The 24,773-nt window shown below is 38.4% G+C and overlaps 2 protein-coding genes across 3 annotated transcripts in view; one reads left to right on the top strand and one right to left on the bottom strand.

The window, feature by feature from the left end:
- COL17A1 (collagen type XVII alpha 1 chain) overlaps positions 1 to 2,972 on the top strand; it is a 48,188-nt gene extending 45,216 nt beyond the window's left edge. The window contains exons 50-54 of the mRNA XM_059661320.1: positions 182 to 490; positions 984 to 1,121; positions 1,367 to 1,429; positions 1,575 to 1,655; positions 2,008 to 2,972. Of these exons, the coding sequence (XP_059517303.1) occupies positions 182 to 490; positions 984 to 1,121; positions 1,367 to 1,429; positions 1,575 to 1,655; positions 2,008 to 2,060 (644 nt within the window). The 3' untranslated portion in view covers positions 2,061 to 2,972. The remainder of the gene's footprint in view (positions 1 to 181; positions 491 to 983; positions 1,122 to 1,366; positions 1,430 to 1,574; positions 1,656 to 2,007) is intronic.
- Positions 2,973 to 4,503: 1,531 nt separating this feature from the next.
- SLK (STE20 like kinase) overlaps positions 4,504 to 24,773 on the bottom strand; it is a 53,840-nt gene continuing 33,570 nt past the window's right edge. The window contains exons 13-19 of one of the 2 annotated variants that reach the window (XM_059661312.1): positions 23,321 to 23,413; positions 16,642 to 16,771; positions 15,895 to 16,019; positions 15,175 to 15,363; positions 14,505 to 14,630; positions 13,510 to 13,623; positions 4,504 to 8,043 (exon numbers count right to left, since the gene is read on the bottom strand). In XM_059661312.1, coding sequence (XP_059517295.1) covers positions 7,897 to 8,043; positions 13,510 to 13,623; positions 14,505 to 14,630; positions 15,175 to 15,363; positions 15,895 to 16,019; positions 16,642 to 16,771; positions 23,321 to 23,413 — 924 coding nt within the window. In that variant the 3' untranslated portion in view covers positions 4,504 to 7,896. The remainder of the gene's footprint in view (positions 8,044 to 13,509; positions 13,624 to 14,504; positions 14,631 to 15,174; positions 15,364 to 15,894; positions 16,020 to 16,641; positions 16,772 to 23,320; positions 23,414 to 24,773) is intronic. The other variant, XM_059661313.1, reaches the window with a different exon arrangement.

Genomic DNA, 24,773 nt, shown 5'->3' with positions numbered 1-24,773 from the left:
CGGAGCAGAAGGCGAAGGACCCTGGGAGGCCAAATACATGACAGGCACTAGTCAGAGAAAGCCCAGTGCCTTGAAGATCATATCCTGCTCAGGAGTGTTGAGACTCTGAGACCCCCCTTAACTCCCGCTCTCTCTCTCCACCCAGACCTGAGCTCCCACTCATGCAGCTTCCTCCCCACAGGTCCTGATGTGCGCAGCTTCATCGTGGGTCCCCCAGGCCCTCCTGGGCCCCAGGGACCACCTGGAGACGGCCGCCTGGGGTCCATGGAGGGCTCCTACAGTCAGGGCGGCAGCTCATCGGCCAGCAGGAGCACCTCCTACAGCTCTTCCATGGGCGTAGGAGGAACCAGTGGAGGCTCCCTGGGCGAAGGGGGAGCCTTTGGCTCGGAAGGGGGCGTGTATGGCAGTGACAGCGGACTGTTCGGGGCTGGCTTTGCTGGAGGTCTGGATTACAACGAGCTGGCTGTCCGGGTGTCCGAGAGCTTGCAGCGTAAGTTGGGGCACTTAGGCCTCTGTGCTGTGGAGGGAGCGGGAGCATGTGAGCCATTCCCCATCTAGGCTGCAGAAACTCACCCCTCACTTTGGAGCACCCAGGTTGTGAGGCCAGCCATTCTGGAGTCAGAAGGACAGGGACTGAAGACAGGAAGCCCCAACCTAATTCTCAGTCAGCTTAGTTCAAGGGGCCCCAGACAAGACCAGAACCTCTGCTGCAGGGAAGGGAGAACATTGGGGTCTTTGTGCCTCGCTTTCCCACTAACCTGTGTGGGTCTCAGAAGTCTTTACGACTATGATGGTTTCTGCTGGGGCTGAGGGGAGGTTGTTGGCTAAAAGGCTTCTGATGAAAAGCCACCGCACCGAGAAGGCAAGGCAGCCGCAGCGCTTTTCCCTCCTGTCACTTAACCTCTCATTGCGTTGGGAGCTGGACAGTCAGGGGTGCTGTGCTCCCACGGTGAAGAGTGTGCCCACACTTTCATGCTTTACAGGTCAGGGCCTGCTGCGAGGGCTGGCCCACACTGTTCAAGGCCCACCAGGCCGGCCTGGGCCCCAGGGCCCCCCGGGCATCAGCAAGGTCTTCTCTGCCTACAGCAATGTGACCGAGGACCTCATGGACTTCTTCCGAAGTAAGGGCCTCCCCGATGGTTTTCCCAACACACACCTTGCTGCAGTCTCACGTGGAGCCTGCTCCACAGAAACCAGTCTCCTGGAAAACCCCATTATTAACAATGAGATGCTAAAAATCTGACAAATTCTAAACTTTGTTTTCCTCTTACAAGCTTAAACTCTGCCACTACCTATGTGTGAACAAATTCCTGTCTCCCCAGCTTCATGGTGGCTGCTAGTCTAAGGCCTGTTTTTCTCCTTGCAGCTCATGGAGCCATTCCAGGACCTCCTGGGCAAAAGGGAGAAGTGGGCATCTCAGGACCCAGAGGTAAGTGGTGGCAGGAAATGGCCACCAGGATCCTGTGTAACAACCTCATGCTGTAAAGCAGCTCCCTTGCCAACGCTATGCTGGGCTCTGCCGCTCCTCCAGGCCCCACACTACCGCTTTTCTTAGCATCTCTCTCTCCTCCTAGGCGAGAGGGGCCCTGCTGGGCCACCTGGCCGGCCTGGGCCACCTGGCCCTCGAGGGCCCAAGGGAGAAAAAGGAGACAAAGGTAAGCCTCCACTGCCACAGAGATTTGTTCCACAGCCTGCCTGGGAAATTAAGGCAAATGTGAATGACTAAAGGCAGACCCTACCAACAATGTAATCTGCACAGCAATCAAACAGCCAGCAGGGGAGAAAGGAAAGAGAGTGCCAATGCAGGGAGGAAAAGGAGAACCAATCTGGTAATGAAAGAGGGTAAACAATCTAAATAAATTGATAGTCTTACGAAAGAGTTTATCTTCCAAGCCAGTTTTGCAAGTAGTCACAGTTGCCATAATTGCCCAAGTTAAAGCCCCCACAGGCCACAAGATATTTTTTAACTTCCTACTCATCTTCTAACTTTCATCTTCTAACTTTCAGGTGACCAAGTCTATGTTGGGCGGAGAAGGAGAAGCATCGCCACCAAGCCATGAGCTACCTTTGGCGGAACAGCCCCAGACCAGTTCTTGCAATGGCTTATGGTGCTTAGATCAAAATCTCTCCAAAGGATGAAAGCTGGAGTCTCAATGCCTACTGATACAGCACAGCCAAACAGTCAACTACACACTTATTTTAGTCTGAAACAATATATACATATATAAATACTTCAAAGACACACCATCTGCAACAGCTTCATTGGGTAGACTTGAGTAGCTGCAGTGCTGTGGCAGCAGACACACTGCTCTACTATCCAGATGTGAGCTCCTTGGCTTCATTAACACTAGTTCAAGCCCTAACCTAGGAAGCCAGTTTCATACAAGTTGGCTCAGGAGTCCTTGAGCTCTGCCTGTAAATGAACCCAGAAAATGGAAGACGGGGATGGTAGGGGGCACCTTCCTGTGGGGGTGCATTCTGATTAATGCTATAAAGCTGTGCTGTCAGATCCTTCCTCCCCTGTTCACTCCGCATTCTCTAGTCACAGAACACAGTTGGCTAAGGAGCCACTCTTGCAACTGAAAAAGTTAAGAAATTCACTTCTCCTGAAGGTGGCTACGGGGTTTCTAATAGTTATTTCTCGCTACATATAGTCCCACTTGCTTAGAAAGTTTGATGGTAGCTATAATCTATATCCATAGGTCCGTGCTAGAGTTTATAGATTTGTTGTACTGAACTGGGCTGCAGGAAATAGAAAAAGAAGGGCAAGGGGCAAGAAGAGAAAGAGGGAGGGAAAATAGACTATCTACTGCTAGGGCAGGATGTCACCTGTTCTGCATTTAGCAAATGGCATTGGGTACTGGGTGCAGTTGGTTTTAAGCACTTTTCAATGTCTAAAAATGTTAATGTGGTCTATTAGATGAAAAGTCATTTCAAAAGTAAAATTTCCAATTAAAGGATTTTTTTCCTTTTTTAATAATGTGATCCATCTAACCAAAGTTAAGAAAAAAAAAATATTTTGGGTTTGGGTTTGACTCTAACACTATTACAAATGCAATATTCTGGGACACAGTTTCTGGTATTTAATCATTGAGATCATTAAAGGCAGACCTTCATCTGGAATTAATAACTCAATTTGGGCAATTAGAAAGCATTTGAAGAGTTTATGCATAAATTACTTGAATTAAACACATGCAACAGATGAGCAACAAGATTACTTTCAGCTAATGTAGTGATTTATCCTGGGGCAAAGGAATTATAATGGCAGAGCAAGTAATATGGAATATCCAAACACCTATTAAGGAAAAATACACAAACATCAAATGCCCCACAGAAATGCATAGTAAACTCAGACATGCAAATTCAGAAGAGGCTACCATTGGCCCACTTTTGAATTTGTTGCAAACTGTGATGCTCAATTACTGGATAATTTAAAGTGGGGTTAAATGAAATCTACTTCTACACCTCTATTCTTCTAAAAGACTGAACCATTTATTTTTTATGTGGCCTCTACTGAGTATCTCCTATATTATCCTGGGGGAAAACATGACACTTAATTCCACTATATCAAACAACTACTAGCAGCAACCACTATTCAAGCACCAAACATTCTATATGGTCTTGTTTGCCTCCTTTTTCATATCCTGATAGTTACCTGATGTGAATCAATATAGGAATTCTAAAATAATGAGTTCATAAGGCCTTCAGAACTTCAAACTTTTTACTTCCTAATGAAAACTTATTGTGTATAATAAATGACTACATTGTACCTTTTTAATATTTTAGTTTTACCTAAAAAGTCTTACCTAAAGTCTTAGTCCATTTAGTTTTGTAATAGCAGTTTTAAGGGTATTATATCCCCTTTAATGATTCTTATCTTGATTACTCAGACATATGAGTTTTTCCCCTACGTAATAGATTTACCTTTCTAAGATATCCAAGGTCTTCACAGAATCCTAAGACCATGTGAATTAGGTGAAAGTCTAAACGTGCTTACCTTCTCTGGACAGGACCCAGAAAAAAACAGGCAGATATGTCCTCAGCTGGATGCCAACAACTCTGAGCCTTTTTGTTTCTATTTAAAAACACACACAAAACAATGAGCTCAATAGTGTACGATACTCCTGGATTAGAAAATGACATGCTTTGCCTCCCTCCAGCCAAGCTGAACACTTACCAAATGATGCTGCCTAGTGTCTACTGAATCTTGCATGAACATATCAATGACAAAAAGAGGTTATTTTTAGCAAAAGTGAGGTCATATGGCTTGTGAAATATTTGGTGAGAAAAAGAATCCATCCCAAGGGGGAAAAGGGAAATAAAAAATATGTATATATACATATGTTGATGGAAATATTGTAAGCACCTCTAATAAGTCTGAAAGGCCAGAAGACCTAGAGGACTGCAAGTGTTAAAAATGTAGGCCCAAAAGAAGCTGCATACTGTTCTCACGGATGACAATCCTGTTTCAATGGTTCTCAATAAAAGACTGCTTTCTCAACATAGATTAAGAAACAACTTTATTTTTCATTTGTCAACCCCATGATTGAAAAGACACATTGCTCCCAAGTAGACAAGCGGCATAATCTGGAACAAAATTTTGAAAATTTAGTTTGTGACGTTATTACACTGCAAATCAAAGGATCACAAAAAGCTGCAGCCAACATTTAAAACTGGTATAACATTCTACCCGAAGCTTAGTAGCAGAAAGTGTAAAGCTATATCAAAACCATGTCAGCCACAGAAAAGCAACAGAGGCATTAACTGTTGTGCCTTAAACTTAAGCATTTAAAATATCCCATTTCCCAGAAAAGAATTGATTTATTTAATCAGAAGACTATTAGCACTAGAACTAACTCTCTCCTTTCACCTCAGTTCTAGGTTTCCTTTAATACTATCTTTAGCTAATCATTTGACAGAATTTGGCTTCTCAGAAGAGACTGTCATTTAAGCACAGTGTGGAATGGGAAAAGTGTGTAGTTACAAGGGAACTTAGAGGAGTACAAAAGACAGTTGCTTCTGAAACTCGCTGATGCTTGAGAAATCAGAGACCCTCCATTAAAGTGGGTCTCATATGCCTGAGAGCTTTGTGCTTGAGGAAACACTACTTAGAGGTAGCTCTGGTTCTGGTTTATATTTAATTACAATTTTCTGTATCCTGTTAGAGGAAAGTTCTAATATTTTCAGCAAAGTATAAGCACTCAATTTCCTCCTGACCCACCCTATAGCTTCCCCATAGAAAAGGGTAAGAAAAAGCTTAATTGTGACTCCACATAATGTAGCAGCTAATTCAGCAATTCACTCAACTATGGACTGACAGGACTAGGAAAGGCAACCTGGTGCAACGAGCTCTAAGAGCTAGACCTGCAGAAGTGTGACAGTCTGGTGTGTCTACAGCACACAGGGAGAAGAGGGAAGGGTGAGCAATTAGGGTACACATATGAACAATTTCTTTTATGCATTTCACAGCACATTCTGCCACAGCAACAACAACCAAATCAGGAATGGATTTGACTGTATTCTTTGATTTCAAAGAAGTCTGTGCCCCTCCCCCACTGCCCATCTACACTACATGCAAGAAAGAAAGATCACTATTATTTATTTGAATACAGGGCCTAAGAAGAAATGGGCATGGATGGGTACAAACAGCATATTCTGTAACAAAACACTTTTTGAAAAGATTTATGTAACTTTAAGTATTAAAATGAATGTTTCACCTCTATATATGTATCACTCTGTAGTCCTGCGGACACATGAATATGGTCATATTTGAAAGAAGACTCAAGCATAAATACTGAATCCAAAGGGCAGTTTTAAGGGAGATACCAACAGTTGCAAATAAACTTACCAGAGTGTCAACCGTTCTACTCTGAACCTCTTTCCTTTACTCAATACTCTGAATGTCAAGTTGAAAGGAATAAAAAGAATCAAATATTCAGACCAAAATGAATTATGTGCCACAAACTATTTAGCATACAGAATATAATTTAAATGATACTGAAAAAATGTCCACTGAAAATTTCAAAGGAGAGCATTCTTCCTCTTTCCCTCTTAAAATAAATCATTAAATACACTGAGTAACTTTATACTGTCATTTTTATCATAATATAAACAATTTCCATCATCCTGAATATTACTTTATAAAGATATATATTTTAAAAGGCTTTCAAAACATTTTTCAACCCAGCATTTGAGAATAAAGCATTAAAGGAGTTTTGTACACAGTAACACATTCATGTGATAAGTGTATGAATTTACAACCATACATAATATATATGTATATATATATATATATATGTTTTTATATATATATAAAAACAAACTTGGCCAGAAGTTAAGGCTACCTACAAAGTTGTCAAAGTAAATTATGCTTGTCAAAATAATTACAAAATGAAAATCATACATGCATTTAAATCCTCTAAACCACTAACAAAATAAGGTTCAGCATTCAAAGTTTTCAAATTAACTGCAAGAAAGTGCTACAGATATTTACATTTCCTTAATAAGTGTTCCCACAGTTACATTTAAATTTTCATCAGCATCAAATGTAATGTAACAAAAACTGAAACTTGTACAATTTGGTACCTGGTACTCTTAAAAGAGAAAAGTTTGCAAATGGCAGGCAGCATCACTTACTGTCTCACACAGCACAGTACAGTTCATAATACTGTTTGACCTGACACATGCTTGAAATTTTAAGCCTCTAGAGGGACTAGGAGTGATCATTTCATTAATAATTACACATATCAGCAACCACATGGATAAAGGTTTCAGGCTTTCCCACTAAAATAATTTAAGCATGGAACAAAATAAAACCAAAATATAAATGACTATTTCAAAACAACTAAGTCATTTCCAACATTTGCCTAAATATTTTACTTAATTTTTTAAAAAAGTATTCTGAATAAATGCCTCTTTTAAAATCAATTTCAGAAAATACATTTATAAATATAACTCAGTCAGAAGGCCTCTGACAGTTTTCAATGAACAGAATTTGCTGAGATGGGAAAAGTCATTTAACTAGCTCATGTATTATTTTAAAAAATAAGCTGGGAGAGCTAAATCTTTTTTTTTTAATTTGGTGAATAATACATTTCCAATTTGGACATATAAAAATTCTCTCTTTTTTTCATGTTTTCAACCTTGTACACCACGTTTAGGATGAAAATTTTTATCAAATGGTAAAAGAACAAAGATTTAAAAATTATAATGCTTAATGCTAAGGATGTTTTGTCCCTGTTGAATCAAAAAAGAAAATCCCATTTTAGACTCAATTGAAATTTAGTGTTTTAGGCACTATTTTAATAAAACTAGCACCCTTGAATACTAGCTCAGGCCTAAACAGGTAATTATATTAGATTACTGAAATATTTTTTCTCTTTTAAAAGGATTTGTTGATATTTAAAGATAAAATTGATTTATTTAATGAATCAGTATTATATTTTTAGCAATTCATAGGTTTTTCATGAGAGCTGATTCACCAAAAGAAAATTATTCCAACTCTCTACAGAAGAGTTCCAACTACAGAATTCAGGCATCATTGAGAAAACGATATTTACTAATACTCAGTGAAATAACAGGTTTTTTAAAATAACTTTAAACATTATATTTCTAAGAGTTTTTTAGGTAACAGCGTCTAAAGAACACAATCTTTAAGATTAATATACAAAATCACCTTGGGGAATTACTGCAAAATGCTTCTATGCCAACATGGCCCAGCATCTGTCTTAGTTCCTTTCCCTTCATCTTTGCTAAATAAACAAAACAAAAAAACTCCTAGAAGGTGAGGCAGATGATTGTCTTCATGCACTCTCTAATGTAGACTGTGGCAGAAGATGAAGAGAACAAAATTACATATTTCAAAAGCCAAACTAGACCACAGAATACTTCCCATTGTTACGATCCAGTGGAATGCAAGCTAGGGATAGGATAGAATTTGGAAATTCGGCTCTGTGTTGATGGGTTAAGGCATTCAGACTCCCCAGTCATTTTAAAGAACACTTCCTGTTCCTGCAGTTTCCTGGCAAATTCTTCTTCCAGTGTCTTAAAAAGGAAGGGAAAAGGAAATTAGGCACTGGTATTTCAAACAGAATTTACTTTGGTGGCCAAGATAAAACTATTTGCCCCAAACCCATTCTCTGTATATTATCCTACGGAAGACCAAACTGCTCAATAGTTAGGATCGAAGGCTGTGCACAGCCCTAGGTTCAATTCAAGTCTTGGCTCAGCCATACTAATGGCTAACTTGGGTCAATTACTTAACTTCTCTATCTTACAGAATCATTTCATTCTTCTGCTATAAATAGGGAAAACACCACCCACCTCACTGGGTTGCTGTGTGAGGATTAAATGTGATGATGATGTACTTAACACATATTGGTACTCAGTAGATGGCACCTATTATTATCTGTCACTCCCATGTGACTTACTATTGTCTATTTTTTATTTTGATTATTGATGTGCATGTTTTTCTACCACACTGGACTATAAACTGTTTAAAGTTAAAACCTAAATCAGATTCAACATTATATCCCCATAATACAGAGCAAATTTAAGTGCTTGATAAATATCTGAGGTATCAATGACTTTGCAGAAAAGTGATTCAGGGATAAAGTGCTGCTACAGAGGTACAAAGTATAGAAGAAGATGGAAGGATACAAGAAGGTTTCTCAGAAGAAATGAAACATGAATTTCGTCTTGAAGTCAAGATAAGAAATTAATAGACGGGATGGAGAAGGCATGCCAGACAAAGAGCTGAAACAATGCAGAGGCAGGAAACTGCAAAACTGGTTTGAATAATGGTGATTATACCCTATTAGAGGCCTAGTGCACAAATTCGTGCACCAGTGGGGTCCCTTGGCCTGGCCTGCGGGATCGGGCCAAAACCAGCTCTCCAACCGCAATCCCCCAAGAGGTACCAGATTGTGGCAAGGGACCCCCCCAGTGCACGATCAGGGCCAGGGAAGGACGCAAGAGGTTGGCCAGACAGGGAGGGACCGCAGGAGGGCTCGAGGCATGTCCGGCCTATCTCCCTCAGTCCCGATCAGCCCAGCAGCAAGCTAACCTACCGGTCGGAGCATCTGCCCCCTGGTGGTCAGTGCACATCATAGTGACTGGCTGACCAGTGGACTATCTGCCCCCGGTAGTCAGTGCATGTCATAGCAAGCTGTTGAGCGGCCTTAGCATATCATTAGCATATTACGCTTTGATTGGCTGAACGGATGACCAGACGACTGGACACTTAGCATATTAGGCTTTTATTATATAGGAAGGAGGATACTGAAACGTAACCTGGGATTAAAATGGTTAGAGGAAGATGAAGCTAGAAAGGTTGACTGTGGCCAATGTGTGGCACTATGAAGGCTTAAAAGTCAGACTGAGCCCTGGCCGGTTTTCTCAATGGTTAGAGCATCTGTCTGTAGACCAAAGGGTCACAGGTTTGATCCCTGACCCCAGGTTCGGGAACGTGAGGAAGGCAACCAATTGATGGGTCTCTCTCACGTTGATGTTTCTCTCTCACATGGATATTTGTCTCTCTCTCTCTTCTCCCCTTCACCCTCCCTTTCATTGAAAAATCAATGGAAGAAATATCCTCAGGTGAGGATTTTTTTTAAAAAAGTCAGATTGAGGTATTTACATTTTTTTCTGAAAGAACTAAAGATTTATCAGTACCACTATGACAGTATCAGAAATGTTCTTGAGGGTAAATATTCTGGTGATGGTAGGAAAGTAGGAAAAAAGAAAAGAAGCTAGAGACCGGAAGGCCATTAGGACATTATTGAACAATGTTAAGCAAGTAGTAAGATGATAATATGAAAAAGAAAAATATTATGATTGAATGTGGGGTATCATGGAAATAAAAAATAATTCAGGTTTCTAGCCTAGATGTCAAGAGAACAGGAATGTGGGAAGAACATCTGTTGGTGAAGGGACTATGGAGAGAGGGAAAAGGTGAGACATAGGTGAAGAAAAAAGGATGTTAAGTTTAGTTTTATCTCCCCTGAGTTTAGAATCTTTAGTCAACATTCAACAGGTGTGTAATGACCATTATAATGTGCAGGAACTATTCTAAAAGTTAGGGATGTACCAGTGACCAAGCGATAATGTCCCTGCTTTCAAGGAGCCTACATTCTTGTGAGAGAAGACAAACAATAAACAAATGTATCTGGTGGTGATGAATGCTATGAGGAAAAACAAAAAAAGGTGAGGGGATAGAGAGTGTTTGAGGTGGGTATGGAGTCTATTTTATATATAGCAATCCAAAAAAAGAACCTTTGATGAAATGATATTGGAACAGAGGCCTGAATGAAACGAGGAATGGAACATCCAGGTGGAAAATGGGAGCTCTGAGAATGAACCAATAAAACAATAAACAATCTACACTAATAAAAGACAAAGATGCTAATTGACTGTACCTTCGCTATGCCCAAGCCACGCCCACCAGCCAATCAAAGCGAATATATGCAAATTAACCCAACCAAGATGGCGGCCGGCAGCCACAGAGCTGAAGCAAGTAGGAGGCTTGGTTGCCCCAGCAATGGAGGAAGCCAAGCTTCCTGCCTGCGGCTGTGGCCTCCGCAAAAGGCAACAAAGTTTCAATTATAGAAGCTAAATAAATTCCAGATACCTGCTTCCAGCCAGCCTCCACTGGGAGCTTGGGTGGCTGGGGGCTGTGGCCAGCCTGCAAACAGCCATCAACCCCTCACCTAGGATGGCCACACCCTCTTGGGGTGAGGGTCCCCACTGGGGGCCTTGGCCAGCCTGCAAACAGCCATCAGCCCCTCACCCAGACTGGCCAGGCACCCCAGCAGGACCCCCCACCCTGAAGGGGGTGTGGCCAGCCTGAAAACAGACCTCTGCCCCTCACCCAGGCTGGCCAGGCACCCCAGTGGGGACCCCCACCCTGAAGGAGCTGTGGCCAGCCTGCAAACAGCCATCAGCCACTCACCCAGGCTGGCCAGGCACTCCAGCAGGACCCCCCACCCTGAAGGGGGTGTGGCCAGCCTGAAAACGGACCTCTGCCCCTCACCCAGGCTGGCCAGGCACCCCAGCAGGGACCCCCACCCTGAAGGGGCTGTGGCCAGCCTGCAAACAGCCATCAGCCACTCACCCAGGTTGGCCAGGCATCCCAGCCTGAAAACGGCCCTCAGCCCCTCACCCAGGCTGGCCAGGCACCCCAGCGGGATCCCCACCCCTGATCCGGGACACCATTCAGGACAAACCAGCTGGACCCCACCCATGCGCCAGGCCTCTATCCTGCATAATAAAAGGGTAACATGCAAATTGACCCTAACAGCAGAGGGACTTGGAATCACTGTTCACTATGACACACAATGACCACCAGGGGGCAGACGCTCAATGCAGGAGCTGCCCCCTGGTGGTCAGTGTGCTCCCATGGGGGAGCTCTGCTCAGCCACAAGCCAGGCTGACGGCTGCCAGTACAGCGGTGGTGGTGGGAGCCTCTCCCGCCTCCTCAGCAGCACTAAGGATGTCCAACTGCAGCTAGGCCTGCTCCCCACTGGCAAGTGAACATCCCCCGAGGGCTCCCGGGCTGCCAGAGGGATGTCTGACTGCCAGCTTAGGCCCAATTCCCTGGGAAGCGGGCCTAAGCCAGCAGGTGGTCATCCCCCGAGGGGTCCCACACTGTGAGAGGGCACAGGCCGGGCTGAGGGACCCTCCCGAGTGCACAAATTTTTGTGCACTGGGCCTGTGGTAATAGCAATAATAACCATTCATTGAACCCTGACCATGCTCAAGTACTGGGACCACTGCTGTGCATGCAGCACTTCCTTTAACTGTCTTAACCCCACTAAGATAAATTTTACAAATAAGGAGAACTAGACTTAGAAATGTTAAATAACAAAATTAATCAGTGTCAACAATGATATTGTAATCCAGATCTGCATGACTTTACAATTTTTCCTATATACAACCCCTACTATACAAGTTTTGGGATTGTCCTTAAATATGCAACAGTTGAAGACATGACTAGCTACGAGGACAGAACTAAGGATGTAAAACTGGGAAATGTTTACACTTCAGGTGCCTGGATGACAAAGAAAAGGTGATAAAGAGCACAAAGAAGAGAGTATATCACAAAAATCAGGCAAGAAGAGAATTTTAAGAAACAAGATTTATAATCAGAACAATTAGATAATGTCATAGGACCTGGTTATTACCAACTCACTTGTGACCAGTTAAAGTTCAATTTGGGAGTTTGAAGTGAAAGCTAGACTGCAAAGAGTTAAAAGAAACTAGAGAAAGAGAATTCTCACTGTTTACCCTTCCATGCCTTTTGAATTCTGAACCATATGACTGTATAACCTATTCAAGAATTTAATAATAAAATTTAAGTTAAAAAGCCACACTATCAACTGACTTGGTCATTTCACTTCCTCTAGAAATGTTAACACATAATAGGTGCTAAATTCATATTACTGTAATTCATTGATTGGATGAATAGAAGAAAGGAATGGTTGAAATGTACAGCAGGCAAGAAGCCCAAGAGAAAATAAAGCTTTTAAGTTTGAGAGTTGCCAGGACCGGTTTGGCTCAGTGGATAGAGCGTCGGCTTGCGGACTGAAAGGTCCCAGGTTCGATTCTAGTCAGGGGCATGTACCTGGGTTGCGGGCACATCCCCAGTGGGAGATGTGCGGGAGGCAGCTGATCGATGTTTCTCTCTCATTGATGTTTCTGACTCTCTGTCTCTCTCCCTTCCTCTCTGAAAAATCAATAAAATATATTAAAAAAAAAAAGTTTGAGAGTTAACAAAGGGAGAGGATCACATAGTGATAACAAGAACTGAATGGTTGACCAACTGGACCAGGCTATCAGACAGCCAAGTGCAAATAAGGAAAATGGGTAGCTGGTTAGATAAAGGCAGGGAAGCCATTCCTATTTTATTAAATTGTCAATTTACATAACACCCCATGGCCTTACAATCTGGCTCCCTGTCAACCTGTCTAGACCAAGCTGTCATTACTTCCTTCTCCCCTTCTCTAATGCCTACACATATGAACACAATCCCCTTATGGGGAGCTACTTATAATTTCTGTACACATTACCTTCAGTCATTTTCTTCTCTGTGCCTAAATTGCCTCATCCCACCCCAATCTGTCTGTTCACCCAGTAAGCTCTTACTCATCCTTCAAGCCCCTCTTGGCTTACAAGGCATCTCCTCTCAGAAGCTTCCCTGAGTCCCCCACGAAGACCTAAGCACTCCTCCTCCTTGGCTTGCACACTGTGCTCCTCTCCCCTATATTTTGAACTTAACTCCTTCAGTACAGCAATGATCCTACTGATCTGTAATTGCTTGTCACCAGATTCTGAACCTTTGGGGGACAGAGATTTTATCTCCTCTCCCCTGTATCTCCTGCATCTGACACTCATTAGGTAAAGAGCCAATAGCTGGGAGGATGAGTGGATGGATGGATGGATGGATGGATGGATGGATGGATGGACGGACGGACAGACGGATGCAAACATTTTAATTAAAACTTTTAAAATTACCTTTTTCCTAGGTCTCAATTTCTCTCTCCATTCCTTTAATTCCTGGCTGTGCTCCTCATCTAACTCCTTTAGTTTCTGAGTCTCATGCTCAACCAATAGATGGCATTTTTCATTCTGGAAATAAAGTTTGGGTTAAAAAACTTCAGATCAACAAAGTAACTTTTCACAAATACATTATCTTCCAAAATAATAAATTATTCATCAAACACTAGGCTACTACTGAGGTTCAAATTCTCCTCTAAAAACCAAGAGCCAAGAATTAGGAAATGAGTCATAGCTTCATCTTTGCAACTTTAGAAGCTAGGTCTATTACCATATGAAAAGAACTTAACTAGGTAGCATTAGTTGGATCCTGCTTTTCCTTTCTAAGGTTTACTCATAAAACTGACACTTCAGAAGGCAGCTTGTATGCATTTTACCCGTTGTTACCAAAATATAGGATTCAGAAATCTTCCATTCTGGTAAATTAAGCAAATATGTAGAGTATCCAAAATGCATACACTACTCTGAAATTCTAAACATTTTAGGCTATCTACTAGATTGGGTTGCAAAAAACAGTCCTCTCTAAAGTAATCTTTAAATTTCTTAGGGAAAAATTCTCATATATTTAGTTTATCACCTTTTTCATGAACCTAGAAGAAAATAAGCTATTTCTCCCTAAATGAAATTTCAAATTCAGAATCTGGTAATGAAACTGCTTAGATCATTCTGAAAACTTTGTTCATCTTCTTTGCAAAATATACTAAAAATACTCAATACTACTTTTGAAAGACTCAACTTCTTAGGTTATAATTTAGCTTCATGCTATATTATAGTTACATATAATACAAACAAGTGCCTATGATACTAAAGTGATCTTACTTTCGGTCTGTAATAGGAAACAGATTCCAGCATTTTCATGAGTAAAGTGAAGCTTACTTTGGTTAGCTATTATTTTCCCAAACCTGGTGCTGCTCATCTATTACCAGCTTTGTCTTAGAGCTTCCATATCTAACCTGCAGCTGATGCAGCTCTCGGACATTGGCTTCACACTGCAACTGAAGATCCCGCATTTGATTTTCATGTTTTTGATGCTGAGCCATCCTCTCATTTTTCTGCCTCTTTTCTTCTTGAGCAGCAAACTGTAAATAAGAAAAATAAAAGCAAATATGGTTAACAAGCAATGCAATTTCTGTATCTTCCAAAGGTATAATTAAGAAATTTACTAAAGCTTAAAGTACAATAAATTAAAGATGCATGTAATAATATATTGTGACTCAAGCTGGAGTCTATTTTATGGGGAGGGGAGGACTTCTGATTACAACCTTGTTCCTCCCATCAGCTTAGTGACTGACCTCAGTTAATTTGTGTGTGGGACTTCTGAAATATAGTGAAGTCTTATGTTTTTACTTTAAAAGTTGTCCAAGTCATCTCATTCCCAAGGCTAATTTTAGGACCACTATAATCCAGGACCTGGTGTGGGGAATAGGAGGGAAGGCTCTGCCCTCTGTGGCCATCACCCTAGGAAGACTAAGTTGGTACATGCCATATATCTAGCCCCAACCCACAGAGCCAAAGTGAACATCAATAAGTGCAATAAATGTTTACAACACAATCATGTGACCCTTCTGAAAGTCATTCAAATATTCTTAACCTAAAAGAGAAGACAGTAATTTGCTTATTTACCTGTTTAATTTTTTCACGGTCCTGATCTGGCGTGGCCGTTGAGTTAATTCTCAAACTTTTCTTAAACATGGCCATTCGAGTCTTGGCTTCACTACGTTGAATCTTAGGCAGTCTTGCTCTTTCTTGAGTCTGTCTGTTTTTCAATTCCTCAATAAGTCGTTGATTGTAACGCTGCATTTGTTCTGTTTCCTAAGAAAGTTTTACACAGAATCCAGTTGACGGAGATATAATTTAACACTCAGTGCCCACGCATATGTTCAAACATGCCATTTTGTTGTTGTTGTTTCCCAAAATTACTCTCTCCCTTATTGCATAAAAATCAGCAAAATATTAGCCAAAAAATAACTTCTAGGAAAAATGAAGCTATTAGTAATAAGAGTCTTATGTTGAAGCTCTCTTTTACTAAGTATAGGGAGTCCACACTTTTAAGATACATGAACCACAAATAGAGCCACAATAGCTACTTCTGAGAGACCAAGATGAAGATTATCAAGGCCATTAGGCATTATAATTAGTTACCTTCCATGGAATTTGTAGAAAAGAAGTTTGCAATCATGATCGACATACAATTAATTACTCCAAACTTCATCAAAGACATTTTAGGATAAAATAAAGAAATCTGAAACGCATTCTCTAAGACGTATAAGTTTCAAAAATGAAATCCTCATTCTGCAAACTTTAAAATGAACAAAAAAGTAAATAAATTTTCCTTTCATTAACCTTCTCATGGCGCTTCAGTAACTGATGTCTTTGCATGAAATACTGATCTTTAAGTTGCTGTTTGAGCAGCTGGTGTTTTTCTTGTAAGTGTCGTTCTTCAAGCTCCCAAATTGCAGCTTCTCGAGCTAGAAGAAGAAAGCAATTTTCAAAAATGTCATTTTGATCTTTTTACTAATGTACTTTGGATTTCATTTTTTTACATAAATTTACATAAAAGTTATCTATATACACTTACATACAAGCTGACATTCTGAGCTATAAATATTACCAATGTAAAGATAACATCTATTACTACTTTCAGTTCTGTTCTAATGTCCTATAACAGAGAATGCCACACCCCCAAAACCAAAATTCTATTTAATCATCTTCATGAGAAATTAAAAAAAAAAAAATCTAAGCTATTACTTAGGGGAAATAAGTGGTTAAAATCCCATTCTATCATGTAGCCATTAAGTATACTAACAATTATAAGACAGAATGAGTATGTAAAATTATTCAGGTACATTTCTAGCATCATCTGGACAAAAAGATGTTTTAAGGAATATATTTATTTTCACTTGTACTGTCATAAAGGAATTCTATAACTCACAGTATTTTATAATTTTTTTCCTCTTATTTACCTCAACTTTATCTTTCCCTATACCACTCTAGCAAAGGAAAGCATTCAAATAATTTTCAAGGTATAGCTCCGCAATGTTTTTGAAATATCATTTTATAGATACACATATGCTGCATAATTTCATATACCTCTCATGAGTTGCTGCTTGTTATTCAGGCACTCTCTCTCAATATTGGCTAACTCTGCCTTCTGCTGCTGGATGATCTTTTTCAGAGAGCCATCTAATTCTTGTTGTTGCTTCTGAACAAATTCTTGTTCCTATTAGACATAGTTAACCATCAGTTAAGACGTATTTACTGAGCAAAACATCCATTTATCTGTATGACTGTATATATTAGCGGTTATCAAGATTTCTAAACCAAGTTTCTAAAGTTAGTGAAATTTTTTAAATACCAAGATTATATAGAGTATAAATGTATTAGTCACCCAATTCAAGCCTAGGAAAAAAGTACTAGAATACATAATATTCTAAACTCATCATTAAGACTAACACATACAAAAGAAGTCTATTATCCACTCATAATTAAAATGCCCTGTTACACTGGCATCTTTGGGAAAATAATAAATTTACATCTTCTAAAACTGATTATCCATTCCAGTATGGTGTAGATAAAACAAGAACAAACAAGAAATGCCTTTTGGAAAGAAAGGCCATGAACAGCAGATAAATAAAACAGATGTCAGAATTTTAAACACGATTTTTCTGACAAACAAAGAGTTAGGAAGAAATACCATGTCTATACTAATAGAGAAAGATAGTTTCTGTGTCAACAGCCTGTGCTTAAAAAGAACAATAGTTTGAGGACTTAATAAGAAATAGTTCATTGCTAGAGAAATGTGAACTAGGAGTAGGAAAGTGAGGTACATATATAAATCTATAAACGAAATTCCTCATAATCAGAGAACTCTTCTAACATGTTTGGGATTCACTCACTCATCCAACAAATATTTACTGAGTACATACTATGTATGTAAATACCAAATTTATACTTTAAAAATACCCTTTGGTTACTGTGTAAGAAAGGATAAAGTGAATTATGATCTTTATGCTAGAACATAAATTTACAGAAGAAAAGGGACAATATCCAAACTGAAGGAATGTAAATTTTGCCCAGGAAATGTTTGGATTTCTACCCTTCTCTTGACAGTTAGAGCAGTTTGTGATTAGCTCAAGGGATATTCTGATCAATATGAGTGTAGATTTAAAAATTTAGTGTTGAAGCACCATTTCACCTATAATTCCTCCTCTTGCATATCCTAGAGAAGATAAAACCCTAACATCCTTTTGGAACTAATTTTTGGGCCTCAAACAGAGTCTCATAGATCTAAATCACAACCAGCCTGGCTTCAATGCACAAAGAACAAGTCTAGCAGTGCTCCTCAAGTCCTTGCCTTACTACTGTCCCTGGAGGTGAGGATCAGGTCTTACCATTCAAGACATCCTGTAATTCGGAGTCACAAAAGCTACTATCTCATCTGCATCATAATTTGTATTTTAGCAAAAATACAAATATACAGTAGCAAAAAGACTAATGAATTGCCTCTATAAATAAAATTGTCAACTTACAGATACCTATATAACTTTATCACAGCAAAAAATAAATAAAACTAAATATTTAAATTCAACTACATAGAATAAGATCTTTTGAGTTTTATTTAAAGAGATGCAAAATTTCCATGCCTATCTTTTAAGCAGTTACAACAAAGAAAGTTGTTCAAGCTTCTCTTTGTCCTACAGTAAATATCACTTGTAATAAAAATTAAATTATTTCTCTAATTTCATTATAAAATTTCTATATGCAAACTTATTAAATAAATTAGCTGGCAGACATATCAAAGGGTTTTCTTTTGTTCAACATTATTTGTCATTGGTTTGCATAAAAAACTTAAAAAAAAATGTGTGTGATCCTGGCCAGGTAGCTCAGTTGGTTGGAGCGACATCCCATACCAGGAGGCAACCGATCAATGTCTCTGTGTCTCTGTGTCTCTCTTTCTCTCTCTCTCTCTCTCTCTCTCTTCCTCTCTAAAAATCAACAAAAAGACATATCCTCAGGTGAGGACAAAAATATTTATGTGTGATGGGTCCAAATTAACTAACATAAATATAAATATTACATTTAGGCTCAAAAATATCAAGTGCAAAAATACAAGATGGGGCAAATACGTATTTATTTATACGCATTTATATTGAAAATTAAAAAGGTATATACAAATCAGTGCCACTCAAACGCAATTTCTTGTCAATGCCAATTTTGGTCACATTACTGTTATATATTTATGTCTAGATAAACAATATATGAATTCTATTAAAAGAAAACCTTTAAGTAAGCAGTGGGCCCCTTCTCTTAGTATTACACTTTCAAAAGTTCAACAGTAGCCTTAGCCAGTTTGGCTCAGTGGATAGAGTGTTGGCCCTCAAACTGAAAGGTCTCGGGTTCAATTCCAGTCAAGGGCATGTACCTGGGTTGCAGACTCGATCCCTGGCCCCAATCAGGAAACATGCGGGGGCAACCAATTGATGTGTCTCTCTCACATCAATATTTCTCTCTGTGTGTCTCTCCCCCTCCCTTTCATGCTAAAAATCAATGGAAAAATATCCTCAGGTGAGGATTAACAACAACAACAAAAAGCAGGCAGAACTAGCATTGCTCTGCTCCAGAAGGTAAAATACAGGATCAACAGGAAAGAGTCAAGGTAGGCAATATATGGCAGTGCTTCCTAATAACTAGTTAGCAAAAACACCAGCTGCCTTACAGAGCTATGAACCTGAATAATTAAGCAGAGTCTGAATGATTACACAGTCAAGAATAATGCTCGCGCCGAAACCGGTTTGGCTCAGTGGATAGAGCGTTGGCCTGCGGACTGAAAGGTCCCAGGTTCAATTCCGGTCAAGGACATGTACCTGGGTTGCGGGCACTTCCCCAGTGGGGGATGTGCAGGAGGCAGCTGATCGATGTTTCTCTCTCATCGATGTTTCTAACTCTCTATCTCTCTCCCTTCCTCTCTGTAAAAAATCAATAAAATATATTAAAAAAAAAAAAAGAATAATGCTCGGATAATTGTTTATATTAAAGCTAAAAATTACCTGAAAGGTCTTTTACATACTAATTAATATATTTTATTACCTCAAAAGAAATGAAATTTTAATATTATTTCGCTTTCATTAAATTTCCTTACTCCACAAGCCAAGTACAATATGTTCACAATGGAATTTTTTAGTTAGAAATTACTCTTAGGCTCTAAATGAAAACTGATGTTATATTCCAAAAAGACTGTACAAATTACATTCATCCAATAAAAAAATTAAGAGATCAATCTGATCACGGGAAGTAAATACTTTTTAAAAGGACACATAAAGTGTAAAATGAGTGCCCATTAAATGTACAAGTTTGAATTTGGTAAGTAATTTTAATTTTATCGTATTCATTAGATATCTATGAACATGAAAAATACAACTTTGTGTTTTAGAAATATATTGGGCTATTTGTACAGAATTTGATAATTTTAACGCAAAAGAAAAGCTAAAAATGGTAATGATCAGAAAAGTGATCGTAATTCATAATTTCTCCCTCTCGTTAAAAAAATTAATGTTTTTTTACTCTTTTAGAAAACTATAGAGTCCAACAGCTACCAATAAAAATAAATTAGTCTAATTTCAGGAGAGGGGAAAGAGGGGGTTGAAATCAAGCTGTATTCTATCTACTCCAGTTGTATATATAAAACGTAACAAACAAAAATTAGAGTGTTAAATGAGCTAGTCACTCCCTATAGAAACTGTGAGAAAGAATACAGCCTAGAATTCCAGACTTAATTTAAAACTACAAGAATAGCAATTCACTATTCATTATGGAAAATTGAATAGTGAAAACTAGAGTTAAATGGAACTACAATCACCACTTTTAATATGTCTTTTCTGACCATATCCATAATTAAAACAGCTACATAAATATATATGCAATCAAAATGTCACTTCACACAAAGATAAAAATCTAACCACAGCATTCAACTTCTCACATGTGCAAAGTTCATAAAATACTATTGGGAAGATATTTCTTAAAAATATGAAAATCTCAAATTAAAAATTGTGGTGGGGTAGATAGAAAAAGAACACTGTATTAGAAGTGTTCTAGTTCTAATCTCTTAGTAACTTTAGGCAGATCACTTAGACTTCTGAACCTTGATTTCTTCATCTGTAAAATGAATACACTCCATCCCTACATTAGGGTGGTGGCAGTGAGAATAAAATGTGAAAACTCTGAAGAATACTGTTCTAAAAGTCATGTCAAGTTATTAGTTATTGTCATTACTGACATTATCATCTATCAATCTTCTATGGTTTTAACAAATAAAGCTAACAATGAAAAGGCACATGTGAGCCAAAGAAAAAGCAGGTAAAACAGGAGAAGGCATCCTCCTACAGGCACGCGGGACTTACGTCCTGCATTTGGGCGTTGAAGACTGCACAAGATGACAACTGAAAAGACTGAATCATGGCCTGAGCAAGACCCTGTGGATCAGAATACAATGCACCTCCCAGGTGAGAATATAGCTGAATGACTATTTATAAATGGAAAAAAATAATTATACAAATGTTGAGTTTCTTGAAGCATGGAACAGAGGGGCCTCTTTCTCCTCTGTAAAATGAAGGATTTGAACTAGACCAATGGTTTCCAAACTCTTGCTGGCATTTTTTTAAAATCAGTCAAGCCCTCTTTTAAAAAACTCACCAAAAATACATAAAATTTATAAAACAGATAAAAAGTGGTGCTGCATGAGTTGAAGTGGAAGCAGGGGCCGAGAGCCCCAAAGTCCTCACTTTTTGAAGGATTCTCAAGGTACTTCTTCTAAACTCAAGAGCTACTGGAGGCTCAATTTGAAAACCACTGGACCAGATGAACAAATACATTCTAGCTCCATGAATATATGGCTATTATTTATAAACACTCAAAAAAAGTTTAAAATAGACTCTGTAATCAAGTCTTAGCACCTTCATTAAAAGCAGTAGCTAAAGAGAAATACTTTCGAAATTTGTTTTACTAAATTCTTCATTAAATTTACAAAAATAATTACTTTCAGCTTTCATCAGAAAATATAGTCTAACACACAAAATTATATGAATAATCACCAACAAAGTTTTACTAAAGTATAGGATGACCTAATTCATTCAATGCTAAATTCTCAATTTCAACTCTATAATCTGATATATTATCCTTTGGAATTTAAAAAGTTTACATTCCTTTACAAGGCAAAAACTGTATTATTATTATCTGATTTAAAATCCAAATTACTCAAAAACGTACAACCAGCAAGGACTTCCCTTCCACCTAATAACAAGAAATGGCCAACAACCACTAAGCTAAGCTGCTAAGATTTTATATTTGGCACAAAAAGGGTAGCTTAAATATGAGAGGCAGTAAGTATGTTATGGTGGTTCAATGTGGAACTAAACTTGGCTAGACAAGTATTCTGGTTTTACCATTAACCAGATGTGTGATCTTAGAAAAGTCACTCAACTTTCCTGTGCTTTTAGTTTCCTCACTGTAGGATGGAGATAATAAGAGAAACTACTTCATATATTGTGAGGAGAAATGAGTTTATACAGGTAAAGCATTTAGAACAGTGCTTGATACATAGTAAATGCTATGTTTGCTATTTAGTGATCTCCAAACCAGTCAAAAGAAAACTTTTTACAATTAAAATTTTTAATTCTGAGATATTTATTCTTTTTTATGGTATTAAAATAGTCTCTCTTGCCGAAACCGGTTTGGCTCAGTGGATAGAGTGTCGGCTTGCGGACTGAAAGGTCCCAGGTTCGATTCTGGTTAAGGGCATGTACCTGGGTTGCGGGCACATCCCCAGTAGGAGATGTGCAGGAGGCAGCTGATTGATGTCTCTCTCATCGATGTTTCTAGCTCTCTATCTCTCTCCCTTCCTCTCTGTAAAAAATCAATAAAATATATAAAATAAAAAATAAAATAGTCTCTCTGAAATGATGGTGACAAGTAAATGACAGTTTTAAAATATCCTTACTTGGCAAAAATAAAATTTTAATGGCAATCCATTTGTCATGGTCCCAATGTTTTTTGGTTATATTTTGCGTTCCTTTTCATGGGTCTATAAAGTTTAAAAGTCTGGGAACCACTTTTGAAATTACATAAAGCCACATTTAAAAGATAATATAAAGCAACAGTTAATATATAATCCATGTCTCTTCTTCCTTTCATTGACATATGTAACTATAAATTGAACTCACTTTTCTTTGCCTCCAAGCTGAGTGCAAACTTAATTAAAAGAAAAATGATTCCTTGTAGAGTTACATGAAATTCTATATAAGAATATATTGAAAATACTAAGTTATCTAATTTAATAAAGAATTCACTCATCTTAATTGGCTCAGCCTTATAACCTAGAATTAAATTTATATGGGTAAAAATAATCTATTTTTTTAACTGCTAGATTCTGAGTCAAAAAGAAAAACAACAGACTTATATTTAAAATTGGGCTCAGCCGGTATGGCTCAGTAGTTGAACATAGACCTATGAACCAGGAGGTCACGGTTCGATTCCTGGTCAGGGCACATGCCCGGGTTGCGAGCTCGATCCCCAGCATGGAGCATATTAGCAACTTAAATGTCACCATTAGTGTGCCTTTAGTACTACATAAAGAATGCCCTGGGAACCTTTGTATGACATACAAAGTCAATAACATAATAATTACATTTAGAAATTACCCTTTCAACCATGGTTTACTGAGCTGTTAGAATAATGCTGCTTTCTGTTTTTAGTAGCATTAAGCTGCTGCTGTTACCTGAGCATGCTGGGTTTGTGCAAGCTCCTCTTTCCTGCGTTTCATGAGCTCTTTTCTCAGCTCTTTGGGTGCACTCTCCACTTCATTTATAACCTACAGTGTATAAGCATGCAGGAGGTGGGGAAATAATACTTTCTCCACAGCAAGCATTTATGTGAGCAAACTACAAGTCAAATATTAAAGCTGTTAAAAAGTTGAACATGCATTAGCATAGGTGTTAGTTTGGTGAAAAAGAATGAAAGGACAGAACATGCTTAATCTCAGTGCAGAAAAGGGACATTATGCCATGTAGAAGGTAATTAGTTGCTTAATTATCCCTACATATCATTCCCTCTAAAGACCCAAAGACAATCAATAAAGGATTACTTACAGTACTGATGCTGAACTAAGATAATTAACTCAACTGACCTTCTTGAAAGATCGTAAAATTATATCTATTGACACTGTTTGAAATATTGGGCATAAGGAAAGCTAATGCCCCTTATAAAAGTGAAACATTTCATAATTAGCTTGATAATTTTAAATAAAATCCACTAAATGAGATCAAAAGAACAATAGGGTAAGTAAGCCTTAGGACACACAAAGGAGAAATAAATGGATACTACATTTTCTTTTTTTTATAAAACACACCATTTTATACACGGTGTGATAAAAATAAATATATCTGACACTTTTGAGTTGGATTAAAATAACATTCTCCTTTGCTGACAATTTAAGCCAAACTTAATTGTCAAGTTTAACAGTAATATAAGCCCTCATAAAATAAGTCTAATTTGCTATGATTTATTATACCCAATAAAACATATCATAAAATAAAGTATAATTTAGAGTTCTTTCTTTTAAATCATTTCAAAATTCTAGATATGTATTCCACCTAAAAACAGACCTGTAATCCAACTATGAAAAATGATCATGTATTTACACAAGTAAAAGCACCAAAAGCAACCAGATTCCAAATCACCACATGCTGTTGATGGTTTGTGAAAGAGACTGATTTTGATTTAACAGGGTATTTAAAATTTCCCATCAGTAATTCCTCATGAAACCAAATCACCATTAAAGGAAGAGACTCCCCAAATGCAAGAAGTTTAGTGATAAGGAAAAAAAAATACATAATATAATTATTTAAAATATGCATTATCATGATCTCAAACATATTCACTGGCTAAAATTCCCTTACCCAAAACAGTAACAATAACTAGAAACTCTTATGTATTTAGGATTAAATCACATTATTTACCTGTAAAATTTTATTTATTTAATTTGCTAGTAAAAATAAACTCTCACCCAGCTGGTATGGCTCAGAGGTTGAGCATCTACCTATGAACCAGGAGGTCACGGTTTGATTCCTAGTCAGGATACATGCCCAGGTTGTGGGCTTGATCCCCAGTAGGCAAGAGGCAGCTGATCAATGATTCTCTCTCATCATTGATGTTTCTATCTCCCTCTCCCT

Source organism: Myotis daubentonii, chromosome 13, assembly GCF_963259705.1.
Source record: "Myotis daubentonii chromosome 13, mMyoDau2.1, whole genome shotgun sequence".
NCBI lineage: Eukaryota > Metazoa > Chordata > Mammalia > Chiroptera > Vespertilionidae > Myotis > Myotis daubentonii.
The sequence above is the reverse complement of the archived record's forward strand: the minus strand, read 5'-3'. Positions and strand labels throughout refer to the sequence as shown.